Source organism: Sminthopsis crassicaudata, chromosome 1 (genome assembly GCF_048593235.1).
Source record: "Sminthopsis crassicaudata isolate SCR6 chromosome 1, ASM4859323v1, whole genome shotgun sequence".
Classification (NCBI taxonomy): Eukaryota; Metazoa; Chordata; class Mammalia; order Dasyuromorphia; family Dasyuridae; genus Sminthopsis; species Sminthopsis crassicaudata.
In genome coordinates, this window is record NC_133617.1 from 480,634,964 (window position 1) to 480,649,173 (window position 14,210).

A 14,210-nucleotide genomic window follows, 5' to 3' on the forward strand; every position below is an offset into this window, starting at 1 on the left:
AATGAAAATTAAGGCTGAATAAGTTATGGTATGTTAATATAATGGAATATTATGTCCTATAAGAAATGATGAACAGACTGATTTCAGAAAAGCCTGGAAAGACCTACATGAACTAATTGATGCTGAGTGAAGTGAGCAGAACCAGGAGAACACTATACATAATAACAAGATTATGTAATGATCAAGTGTGATGAACTTGGCTCTTCTCAACAATGCAGTGATTCAAGGCAATTCCAATAGAGTTGGGATGAAAAATACCATTCACATCCAGAGAGAAAACTATGGAGACTGAATGTGGTTTGAAACATAACATTTTCACCTTTTTGTTTGTTTGTTTGTTTTCTTTCTTGTGTTTTTTCTCCCTTTTGGTCTGATTTTATTTATACAACATGACAAATATAGAAATATGTTTAATAGAACTGTACATATTTAACCTATATCAGATTACTTGCTGTCCTGGGGAAGAGGGAGAAAAGGAGAAAAATGTGGAACACAAAGTCTTACAAAAATGAATGCTAAAAACTATTTTTACAAGTAATTGGAAAAATTAAATACTACTGAAAATTTTAAAATGGTGAACAGGCTGATTAAAAAAAAAAAAAAAACTTGAAATATGTATATGAACTGATGCTGAGTGAAGCAAACAGAACCAGGACAAGAACATATAAAGCAAAAGCAAAATTGTGTGATCCCTATGACAGAGTTGGCCCTTTTCAGCAATTTAATGATCTAATAAACTTTGGATGGAAAATGCCATTCTCTTCTGGTGAGAACTATGGACGCTGAATGCTGATCAAAATATACTGCTTTCATCTTTTTTTCTTCCTCTAACCCCCCGCCCAGTGGTTTTTCCCTTTTGTTCTGATTTTTTTCCTCACATGACTCATATGGAAATATGTAAAAATATGAATGTACAGTTATAACTTTAAAATAATAATAAGCAATTAAAAATATATCTGTGCCTAAAAGTCAAAAGCAAAAGACAAATGATAGGAAAAGGAGATGAAAAGTAAAAGACATTTATGAAGGAAAAATACTTATTCTACTACACAAGTGGGATGAAAAATTCCCATCGATGTTCTTTTTAAAAATACTTACTGAGCCACTGAATGAGAGGAATAGCTTCAGGACCACATCCTCCGAGAAAGGGGGATGTCGAGCCACCAGGTTAATGAAGCGTTTCAAAGCTCGCCGTCTAGTCTCAATGAACTCTCTGTCAGCTAGAGGAAATAAAACTGTATGAACATTTACAAAAGAAATTCTATTGTCTCTTAATCTCACCTACACTGGAGATCTTACCATCCTTAGTACTAACAACTCTCTACATTCAAAGAATCCTGAATCTGGTACACAGAAATAAAGTTCACAATTTTCCAAATTGGCTCACTGAGCTCTTAATCCTAGGAACATAAACATTATCAACACAAAAAAGCCAAAGAAGCTTTGGAAATTCAGGAGAGGCAGGAGACACATATTCTACTTATTATTGCCAGGTTTCACTTAGTACAAATAACCAATGCTATACTTATTTTAATTTGAACTGCATATTTCTATTGAGCTGGGACAATTAACATAATTTACACAACTATAAATTCAAATAGTCCATTTTGTGGACTTTATTATTTGCACTAATGGAACTAGCCATATTTTGAAAAGTTAGGCATTGATGAGGAAAACAACAAATATTGTTTGCTATATAACAGACTGGGAACTAAATTGGATTGCAAGCTATGAAGAACTAAATAAAAGCCTTTCTGTTATGAATAAATGAGTTCTGTTGTACTTTTAAATCTTAATTAAAATCAATTCTACTTCCTGAAACTTGCAAGTCCTAACCCAGTCTTGTAATGACTTCAAATTAAAGGCTTTCATTTGTACTTTTTTTCTAATTAAGGGAGAAAAAGAAAATAGGACCTTCTATTTTATACTAAAAAATTCTTGGGTCTACCCATTAATAATACATATTATTTTAAAAAAATCAAATGATAAGACTTCCATTGAATGATAATTTTTCTTTTAAATACAATAAAGTATCTTTTCATACTACTTAATATTTTTAGAGGTACTAAATGAATTTTTGGTTTCATATTTTATTCCTGATCTATAATTTTATTAATGTGAGAACATATTGTTATAAAAACTACCTCCACTGCTACATACAACATATATGTGGTTTATAGTTTTAGAGAGTTGCCTCTTAATCAAGGAGCTAAGTAACTTACCCAATATCCTACTGCTAATATTTATTAGAAGCTGGATTAAAAACAAGTCTTTGCTTTAATGCTGTCCATATTCCAAATCTATCTAATTCTCTAACTTTAATTTAGCAAACAAAAATTGAAGACCTCTGGTAAATTCCGAAGTTACTTTATGCTTTCCATTCCATGCTATATATGGCATTCTTTGGACTCCTCAAAAGGAGTATATGATGTGTATAATTCATTACAAAGCATCTTTCTTTCTACCCATTCCAAATTCTAGATTGCCAAGGATGTCAATGAAATGACAGGGCAAGAAAATGCATTAAGCGAAGAGTGGAACCTAAATGCCCAGGGAGATTTGAAATCAAAGATTATGCTAACAAGAGACCCATACAATTTGAGTTACAATAATTAAGTAAATGTCAACATAATGATGCTGTTTTCCTTTCTGCCATTTCATTTGCCAGAAATTCCAGCTTTACCTCCCAGCATCCTCTTGGGTGGAAGTGCTGGCACCATTCGATAGGGGAACTTTTGTAGCAGTATCTCATGGAAGACCACAAAGTCATTATACCTTCTGTACACGGATGACTTGAAGCGCTAGAAAAAAAAATTTTAATACTCAAAATGGACAGTAATAATGACCAGATCCTTATCCTTATTCATGCTTTCCTTCCTTCTACCTCAACAAGAAGTAAAAAGTGATGAGCATAATTTCGCCAATTTTCTAATGATTCCTCCTTACTCTAAGGAAAAAAAATTCTAATGATTTCTTCAAATCAGGTTAATGTTATTATAAAGTTTTTAATATCATGATGCTTTTATTCTATATGAATTATTATGAGCATCCCAATATTGCACATTGATGTGGGGAGGCAATTTGGGCAAAGGCACCTAAATGAAAAAGTGTTCTATGTAAGGAACAGTTTGATTAGAGTACAGAGTACATACAGAGGAATAAATATATAATGAACCTGGAAAGGTAGTTTGGAGTCAGCCAATTAAGTACTTTAAATGTCAGAGAAGAGTTTGTATTGAATCCTTAAGACAACAGGAAATCACTAGAATTTATTGAGCAAGCGCGTGATGTGATCATAGCCATACTTTAGGAATAAAACTTTGGGAGTTATATGGGAAGAACTAAATTTGAGAAGGGAGTTACTCAAGTTACTCAAGATACACAAAAGGATGACAAGGACCATGATGATAGCTATGCAGTGGAAGAGAAAAGGACGTATTCAAGAGATAGTATGAAGGTAGAATTGGCAAGAATTGACAAGTGATTGGACATGGAAGGTGAGCCAAAGTGAAAATTGAGTCTGATTATCAGGTCTGAAACTTGAATGACCTGAAGGAGGCAGCACATGAACTGAGTTTTGAAGGAAGAATGGGTGGATTCCAAAAGGCAAAGAGGAGGGGGAAGAATATTTCAACTATAAGTAAGAACAATCTTTATGAATGCACAAGGGTACAAGATGGAATATCATATATAAGAAACAGCAAGTCTAAAGAATCATAAAAGCACAGAAAAGACTTCATTCTGATCCTTATCTCCATGGAGTTTAATTTAAAACAATACAAAACAAAACAAAACAAACAAAAAAACAAAAAGAAACCCTACTTAACCCCACATTCTAGTCCTCAGTTGTTTTCTAAAATTTCAAAATCATTGCCAAAATAAATCAAACTAATTCATGTCTATCCTTGAGAGATGCTCATAATAAAGACTATAAAAGGACACTTTGGTACAATAGTTAGGATAGTTAGTTAGCAGGGATGTTGCAGGGCAGGATTACATAAGGACCAAAACTGTTTAAGAGATTGCCACCTATTTTTTTTCTTACTTTTGACCACTTCAACTTAATGCAATTGCAAACCATGATTTTTCTGTTCTTCTTTCCCACCTCCCTCTTTCCTTTTCCTATCACACAGGAATTCATTACCAGGCTTGAAACTTCATATTCCACATGTTTCAGGAAGAGGCCCTTCTTTTCAGGAATAATTTCCACCTGCACAGTGTCCCTGGCCAGCAGCTCCTGAAGGGTGTAAGAGAGCAGTAACGGGTTTCCTTGAGGCATCTGCATTCGAAATGAATCTGGCTCTTTCTGTTGGGCTACCTGAGGCTTTGGCAAGTCTGAAGAACAAACAGAGAACACATTAAAAGCAGTTTGGGACTTTTTTCTTTAGGATTAAAAAAAAAAAGTCACCACATGAGACAACTTTTTGGGATAAGTCAGAAGATTACAGAGGAAAATACAGGAAAAAAATTATCAATAAAAATTTATTAAAAAAAAAAGCTTAGGAAGAAGCAAGCTCTGATCTGCTTCCCCTTCCCTTCACTATATGCTTCCTCAGCATCTGGACTCTGACCAAACAATGCAACCAATCCACTCCTTGCACATATTACACATACTCATTCATTCTAGATTCACAGCTCAGCTGAAATGCCTTTCTGCACATTCCAAGCACCAGTCAGTTGGGCTCCCCACTTGCCTGTGAATCAGCAGATGTGTACACTTCCTTTCTGGAAACTGCTCAAGAAAACTACTCCCTCACAGAATGAAATCTGATACTCTCCTGGGGTCAGTGTTATAGAATATTCTTTATTATTTTAAATATTCTTTAATTATTTTTTAAAAATCCCTTCTACCATTAAGAGGTATCAAAATGAGGAGAAAAATAGTGAACTTAACAATTTTCCTAGTATCTCTCATACATGGAGAAGCCTCAGAGGTTATCTAATCTAACCTTCTTCTTAAATAAGAATCCAAGCTACAAAATCCTCAACAATAAGTAATCCAGACTGGGCCCAAAAGGCTATCATTCTGTTCATACCCTTTGATCCAGCAATGACTCTACTGGGTCTGTTTCCCAAAGAGATCATAAAAGAGGGAAAGGGATCCACATGTGCAAAAATGTTTGCCCTGTTGGTAGTGGCTAGAAACTGGAAACTGAGTGGATGCCCATCAGTAGGGAAAATGGCTGAATAAACTGTAGTATATGAATGTTATGAAATATTATTGTTTATAAGAAACAATTAGCAGGATGATTTCAGAAAGGCCCGAAGAGACTTATAGGAACTGACGCTAAGTGAAGTAAAGAGAACCAGGAGATCATTGTACATAGCAACAAGACAATTTTGTGAACTGCAACTCTGACGGACATGGCTCTTTTCAACAACAAGGTGATTTAGGCCAATTCCCATAGACTATCACAGAGAGCCATCTGCATCCAGAAAAAGGATTGTCAGGACTGAATGTGAATCACAACATAGTATTTTCAACTTTTTTGTTCCTTGCTTGCCTTTTTTTTTTTTTCTTTCTCATTTTCTTTTCTATCTGATTTTTCTTCTCCAGTATAATAAATGTGGAAATATATACAGAAGAATTGCACATGCTTAACAATATTAGATTACTTGCTATCTAGGGGAGGATAATGGGAGGGAGAAAAATTTGTAACACAAGGTTTTGCAAGGGTGAATGTTGAAAACTACTTTTGCATGTATTTTGAAAATAAGAAGTCATTCAGGCTTTCCTTGAAGATCTCTAGTGGGAAGTGGGAGAAGAGACACCAAGCCACTGCACTTCCCAGCGTCTTCGCTCTTTTAGAAAGTTTGTCTTTATTGTCAGCCTTAATTTCCACCCATCTCCTAGTTCTGTCCTCTGTGGCTAAATGGAACAGATATATTCCCTCTTTCTTATGACAGCACTTATTCAAATCTCATACAGTATAATCTCAAAGCCTTTCACAATCTCTCCCCTTTTGGCAAAATACTTATTTTCTTTTCTCTACAAGGCAATCTATCAATTGAAAAAAAGCCTGAACACATGATGTGGAAATTTAGTGGAATATAATTGCATCATGAATGAAAAGGACAGTTTCAGAAAAACCTAGGAAGACTTAGGAGAACTAATGCAGAAAGAAGTGAGAAGAACCTAATAATTCATAGAATAACAGCAATTTGTAAAGACAAACATATTTCAGACTCAAAAACTGATGAATTCAATGAACAATGATGAGTTAAACCACCTCCTATAAAGGAAGTAATAGACTCAAAACGATGAAGGATACACATTTCTGATCATGGCAAAAGTGGGGATTTATTTTGCTTGACTATATAAATGTGTTATAAGGATTTTGCTTTTCTTCTCCAAGTAGAGAAGGTTAGAGGGGAAAAGAGGATAGGAATAAGACTGCCCCAAAAAGGAAGGTAAAGCATTTACTGAAGCATTTCTAAATGCACAAACAAGAATAAAAGGAAGTACAAACTCACAGATGTAGGAAAGCTTCAAAAGTTATGTTTTAAAATTTATTATGTATTGATATGTGATAATTTGTATTTATGATTTTATAACATGTAATATAATAAAAGGAAGTTGTACACAACAGACCTTCATAGCTATATATACAATCAATCCTCTTTTAGTTCTACTATGTCTATGAAAATGTTCATTTTATTTGATGCTTGCTTTTTTTTTTTTTTTTAAAGAGGCGTATACAACTCAGTGCAATATTCCAGGTACAGTCTGAACAAGGCCAAGTACATCTCTAATCCTGAAAATTGTCCTCCTTACTAAACTCTGGGATTGTATCAGCTTTTTAAAACTTTTATACTACATTGAGACATCATACTGAGTTTTCAGTCCCCTGAAACCCAACATATTATTCATAACAGCTATCCAGCCATACCTGCTCCATCTTGTACTTGTGAAATTGACTGTTTTAACCCAATTGCAAGACTTTATATTTATTCCCATTATATTCCATCCCAATGTTCTAAGCTGCTGAGATCTTTTCAAATCCTGATTTTGTTATCCCATATTAATAATCATCTTAGCTTTCATATAAACTGATACTTTTTAAGCGCAACTATTTCTTTTGTCATTGAAAAAAAATAACATTAACAAGGTTAATTAAGGCTCTCTAAGACACTGTTCCTAAGAGAACAGTTCCTAATCAAAACATTTATGACTACTCTTTAGGTGCAGTTACTCAAGTTTTTAATTGATCCATGTGGTGTATTGTCTAGTCTACTTCATTCCATATTTTCTATACGAAAAACAAAGACTAAGTGTAATGACAATATTTCCCTAATCTGCTAATATAGCAACCCTGTCAAAAAAAGGAACTGAATTTAATTCAGAATGGGCTTTTTTTGAAGCTTTGTTGATTCTTTACAATATATTCTTCTGTGGATAGTGATTTGCCATCTTTTTAATTAATGTATTCTAAAATTTAATCAGGATTCAAAATTGAGCTCACTATAATTTGTTGAATCCATCTTCTTTCCTTTTAAATTATTTTATGAAACACAAGGTGTTGCAAGAGTGAATGGTGAAAACTATCTTTGCATGTATTTTGAAAAGTAAGTTATTAGTAAAAACCAATTATATTCTAAACAAAAATAAATAACTGCCCTTTTCTAATCCTGCACTATCTAGAAAATCCAGTCTTTCAAAGATGTTTGACAGTGACTCAGGATTCACAACTGTCAGTTCACAGTCCCTTAATGAGTAGTTAATCTGATGATCTAGGTGACTTGAACTGATCAAAAACAGCATGGTGCTTTATTACTATTTCCTTTTTACTATAGTAAGAAAGTAATCAATTCCTTAGTGATCCTTTTTGATCTGTCTTTTCCTATATAAACATTATTAGTCTTGTCAGAGAAAACAGAAATCAAATGAGATGAACAGCTCTGCCTTTTTTATGTCATTTATCCACCAGAGCAGTGATGCTATTCCTTCTAACTTGCTCAATTCTTTCTGAATTCTTATTTTCATCATTCAAAGTGAATGATCTTTTAGCTTTGATGTCAAGTGCAATTCTTAAAAGCCTATCATCTAGTTCCTTTGACCAAGTCATTGAAAAAAAGATCCTCTTCTTTTTCCCAATGTAACTTCAAAAAGAAAATTTTGTCCATGTTCTTAGAAACTTTACTTGCCAGCTATTCTTTAATGACACTCACTGCCAAAATAGATTGAAAGGAAAACATATAATAAAAAAAGAGCAATATTTGGATGTCAGACTCAGAACTAAAAATGAGAAAGTTGCTATGATTTTCTCGTAATGCTATAATTGTCTTTATAAAAGTGTGAGGCCTCTCTTCTATCTTTTAAAACTTTCCTGCTGCTTCTGTCTCTTTCCTGTCAGTTAAATGAATGACAATAAAAGACAACATAGAATAGCATAAAGGAAAAAACAAGTAGTGAAGTATTCCTATTCAGTTTTTTTCAATTGAGTCCAACTCTCAATAAAGACCACACCTGAGGTTTTGTTGGCAAAGGTACATTTCCTTCTGCAGCTCATTTTACAGATGAAGAAACTGAGGCAACTGAACCAACCAGCCACTAAGTGTCTGAGACCAAATTTGAACTGAAGATGGATCTTCTTGACTCTTGACTTTCAACTCTATCCAGTGCACCATCTAGCTGCTCAGGAAGAAGCCTTAGTCTCTTAAGATTTGATGAAATCACTGAAAATAGATTTATATCTGAGAGCAAACACATCCCAGAGGATTCTGGATTAGGATCATAGAAGCAGATAGCTTATGTAAGATTACACAAACTGCTAAGAACAAAGGAACTGGAGTCTCTACATTTCCATAAACTCTCATGAAGCACTATGCTATGTGCCCTAAGGATGTGTATGTGGGGAAATGATATAAAATTAGGATTTAAACTTAACAAATCAAAATCAAGAGTCCACCTAAGAAAAAGGCCAGTTTTTGTTTGTTGTTCAGTCTGTCTGACTCTTTGTGACTCCATGGACTATAGCACTCCAGGACCTTTTTCTTCTATGATCTCTTGATATCTGCTCAAGTTCATGCATGTTGTTTCCATGACACTACCTATCAATCTCATCCTCTGTCATTCTCTTTTCTCTTTGCTTTCAATCCTTCCTAATTTTAGGGTCTTTTCCAAGGAGTCTTGTTTTCTCATCATACAAAGTATTTAAGTTTCAGCTTCTGAATTCTATCTTCCAGTGAATAATTTAAATTAATTTTCTTTAGTAGTGATTGATTTGATCTCCTTGCTATCCAAGTTCTTGTAACCTGAAAGCAAAGAAAAGGAACCTCCAAGCTGAGCCCCCCCAGGATCTGCAGGAAGCATGCCTGAAATTTTCAAAAAATAGTGCTCCCAAATTTACAAGTCAGCAGCTTTTTTAGTGTTCATTTCAAGAAGATATGTGTGACACATATATTGTATCTAGGTTTTATTGTAACACATGTAAAATGTATGGGATTGCCTGTCATGGGGGGAGGGAGTGGAGGGGGGGGATAATTTGGAAAAATGAATACAAGGGATAATATTATAAAAATAAATAAATAAAAATTAAAAAAAAAAGAAAAAGAAAAACATGTAAATTAATCAATCTGTACTTGTGCAACCATATATAAAACATTTCTCAGGAAGAAATATATATATATATATATATATATATATATATATATATATATATATATAAAACGAAGATATGTGTGAAACTGTTATTATCTGATATTAATTAAAGTAGACACAAGTCTACTTATGGCTATAATTCCTAGTAACCCTTTAAACCTCAACTTTATTCAGCAAATCAAGTTACTCTATTACCCACCCAAATAGTAAGTAATTATTCAAATAAGATACAATTCCTGTCTAAACCCTTTGCAAAAAATCAAGGAAATTATGATAAAGCTTCTGGCTGAGAAAGCATTAAAAGGAATTTTTTTTTCTTTTTCATTATAAACAAAAGTTGATATTTGCCAAGAAAAAAAACCTAAGTATGGCATAAACTTTCACATAAATGAACAAAACTAACATTATGTTATCCTTTAAAACTGAACAAAAATCCTTTGGATTTGTTAAGATTAAAAAAAAATAAACTGCATTTATAAAATTTAAGAAGCATTTGAATAAGGGCAGCTAAGTGGTACAATGGATAGAGCACCAGCCCTGAATTCAGGAGGACCTGAGTTCAAATCTAATCTCAGGCACTTAACACTTCCTAGCTGTGTGACCCTGGGCAAGTCACTTAACCCTAACTGCCTCAGCAAAAAAAAAAAAAAAAAAAAGAAAGAAAAGAAAAGAAAAAAAAAGAAAAAACAATTGCTTAAGAAGCATTTGAATAGAATGTTTTATAACCAATCAGACCCAAGTCAAAAAATCATAGATTTGGAGATGAAAAAACTTTAAAGACCATCCAATTAGTCCAACCCCCTCATTTTACAAATGAGGAAATTAAGGCATAGAGATAATAAATTATTTGTCTGGGTTACATAGCTAATAAGTACCTGAAGTAGCACTGAACCTAGATCTTCTGACTCCAAATCAAGTCTCTATAATACTCCAATTGCTTTATTTCCCAGTTTTGCTTTACTGCTTTTCTAATGTTAAAAAAAAGACATCAATAAAATATATATTTTTTTAAAGCAACTAAATAATTTGAAGTTGACCCAGATATCTGTAAAATACTGAGCTTTTTCCTTTCTTCCTCAAGGTAAAGTGCTTTCCCCAAAATTTAAGATATTACTCAGCAACATGTAATAGGAAACATAAAATTAAAATAGAGCTTTTTCTTATCTTTTGTTTATCACATTTATAGCAATAGGTCAACTGTATAAGATTTCATTAAGAGATTTTGAAGTGAAGAGCTACCCTCAAACAACAGATGATGAAGTACATTGTAAACTTCAAAGGTATTTAGATTTCTATAATGATAACATATAATAACAAGATCTAACATAACCAAAGACTTTAGCCAAACAGCAGATGCAGCTATAAAAGGTGCATTTATCATCAGTCAGGCTTGAAATGTGTGCTAAGTGACAAGGAAAGACCCCAGTTTAAGAATAAAATTCATTTAGGGGTCAGGGACAGGAAGTATCACAAAACAGATGGTCAAAAACATACAAGAAATCTAACTATATGAGTAAATGCTGGAAGTACAATTTTAAAAAGATTTATCAAGATAAAATCTAAACTCAAGAATGTTCAACTAATCACATGCTAGCAACAGTACTGAACTCTGATCATATGAAGAATAATCAGAAAGAATATAAAAAAGAACTATTTTCAATTAAGAATATATTGTTTAATTCTTCCTTTGATTTCAAACATCTTAAAGAATTAACCGTTCTGCAAAAATGAATTAGAGTGAAGAGATAAACCACAGGAGTTGGTATAAATGTAAAAACTATTCTTGTGTTAACCAAACTGTATTGACCCCCAAGCATATCCTTTACTTTCCCATTTCATCTTTGTTTACACGACTAACTGAAAAGCTCTCCCCCTTCAAATCCTATTTTTCAATATAGTTTCTATCTGTTCTACAAGTTTCTTTGATCCCTTTGTTTCCTCTCATTCACTTGAAGTCCCATATTTGTTTATTCTTCTCTTACATTAACATACTTTGCTTTGTTATGCTATTAAAAAAATAATGCCCCATCAAAATTGTAATCCTCTTAACCATTTTGCTTTAACATTATATAGTTTGGGTACATAACAGAGAAAAATGTTCTTAGAAGAGAACATAGTAACCACATATATATAATATACAAAAGAGAAAAGGTTATCTTTTCAAAGCATCTCCTTATATACAAAGGGTGATATACTAATACTGTAATACTAATAGTATTAGAGTCCCTAATCAACACTCATAAATCATTCTGAGTCCCATTTTATGAACACATCTTTGCTTGCCATGATAAATGAAGAAATATCTTCTTTGGCTCTCATCCAAGGATCCAATGAAAATCTAAGAGCTATTTGGGGGGAAAGGGTACAACAATATAACAAGAATCATAGGAAGTAAACCCAACAAAGAACATATTTGCAAAACTACATCAGGCAGATAGGTTGTGCAGTGGATAGGGCATGGGGTCTGAATTCAGGAAGACTCAGCTTCCTGAATTCAAATCAGGCTTCAGACAATTTACAGCTGTGTGACCCTGGGCAAGTCACTTAACTCTGCTTCAGTTTCCTCATTTGTAAAATGAGCTGGAGAAAAAAAATGACAAACCACTCCAGTATTTCTGCCAAGAAACCCCCAAATGGGGTCACAAAGAGTCAGATACAACTCAACAACAACATGGAGACAAGAGCTAAGATGGAGACTGGAAGGTTAAATTAGCAGCACAAGAACAGGATTAAAATACAATTCAACAAATCTTTATTAACTGCCTACAACATGAAAGGCATTATAATGAGGCACACAAAGACAAATACAAAAATAAAACAAGGGCTATCCTATAGGAACTTAAATTCTACTGGTGTACCATACGGTACACACCCAAATCTGTGTGTGTGTGTGTGTGTGTGTGTGTGTGTGTGTGTGTGTGTGTGTGTATTTGCATATACACACATAAATATAAACATATACATAAAATAAAAAGAAAACAAGGAGGGAGAAATACTAAAAATCTGAGATCAGAGAAGATAACATTGAAATGATGACACCTAAGCTTAGGATAAAATATATATTCCAGATATGGGGGGATGACTTATATAAATGAAGAGAAGCAACAGATGCTGTCTAGTTAATTAAGAGGAAAAATATTAAATAATAGTAGAAGAGTAGATAGGAACAAGATTGTGGCGGACTTTAAATATCAGACTAAGTTTGTATTTTATCCTATGGACAATAGGAGGCCAGTAACAATCAGATCTGTATCTAAGGAAGATTATTTTGGCAACTGTACAAAGGATGGATTGGAGACAGGAGAGATTAAAAGCAGAAAGATCAATAAGGAATCATCCAGATAAAAGGTGATGAAAGTTTCAACTACAAGTGGTTGTGGGAATCAGTGGCTACATTAGCAACAGAGATAGCTGGAGCTCCAGTGACAGAATGGGAATAGTAGCTATGTATGATCCCCATTCTTTTCTTCATGCAATTGCTAGAATTTTCTTAATGCACTGACCATATCTCTCGTTTACCCAAAATCCCTCATTTAATACAATGATCAAATCTCTCATTTATTCAAAAACCTTCAATGGTTCTCTATTGCTCACAAGATAAAATATAGACTCCTTGGTCTGGCATTTTAATCCCTCCTCATCAATTTGGCTCCAACTTACCTTTCTACCATAATTTTACAATGCTCAGCTTCAAATGCTCTACAGAACAAACTGGACTACTAACAGTGCCATGAACTTGCCCTTCTACTTCCATCCCACTGTAGACAAACTTCCTGCAATTCTTCAAGGTCCAGCTCATCTATCACCTCTTCAATGATACCTTCTCTGATTGCACAGATGAAAACCATCTCTCCCTCTTCAAAGTTGTCTAGAGCAGAAGTGTCAAACATGTGGCCATCAGGGCAACACTCGTCTATGCTGCCGAACCAGATTAAAATATAATTGGGAAATATTTAACAAAATAAATAAAAACCCAACAATATAGGAATAATATATGTCAACATGTTTTCTAACTCAATATGTTTCTTATGGGGATCTTTACATATGGTACATACCAATTTCTCTCTGAATGTGATGTCACATCACTGACATAGAACAGGGCTTCTTCGACTTTTCCCACTCATAACCCTTTATATCCACAAGAAATTTTTACTGGACTCTGGGTATAAAGGCATATGAAAAAAAATCAAACATTTACTGATAATAAATCTTGATTTTGTGACTTCCACAATCAGTTACAAGATGCTATATTGGGTCAGTTTAAAAAAGGTAGGGTCTGGAACACTTTGTCTGGATCTCTCTTTACCTTTAAAACATTCTACCTTGTTTTATATTTATTGAATACAAAACACACCACCCCCAGCAGATTGTAATGTCTTTGAGACCAAGGACCAAGGCATTTAAAAAAAATCTTTACCCCTTAACACCTAGCATAATAACTTATTATATTGGGTAGAACATATAAAATAAACAATTTTAAGATGGACTTCTATACTTTATGCAAAGATCTTTTATAAATTCAGATATAAACATAAGATGAAGACCAATGGGACTTCTGCACAGATGGTGCAGCTATGGAAAGGTTTACTTCGTTTTGGCTCTATCTCCC

General features: G+C 33.6%; 1 protein-coding gene across 5 annotated transcripts in view; it reads right to left on the bottom strand.

Moving 5' to 3' along the window:
• SNX8 (sorting nexin 8) overlaps window positions 1-14,210 on the bottom strand; it is a 46,503-nt gene that overhangs the window by 15,609 nt on the left and 16,684 nt on the right. For all 5 annotated transcript variants that reach the window (XM_074281158.1, XM_074281157.1, XM_074281160.1 and 2 more), the window contains exons 2-4: window positions 4,145-4,335; window positions 2,684-2,801; window positions 1,099-1,220 (exon numbers count right to left, since the gene is read on the bottom strand). In XM_074281158.1, the coding sequence (XP_074137259.1) occupies window positions 1,099-1,220; window positions 2,684-2,801; window positions 4,145-4,335 (431 nt within the window). The remainder of the gene's footprint in view (window positions 1-1,098; window positions 1,221-2,683; window positions 2,802-4,144; window positions 4,336-14,210) is intronic.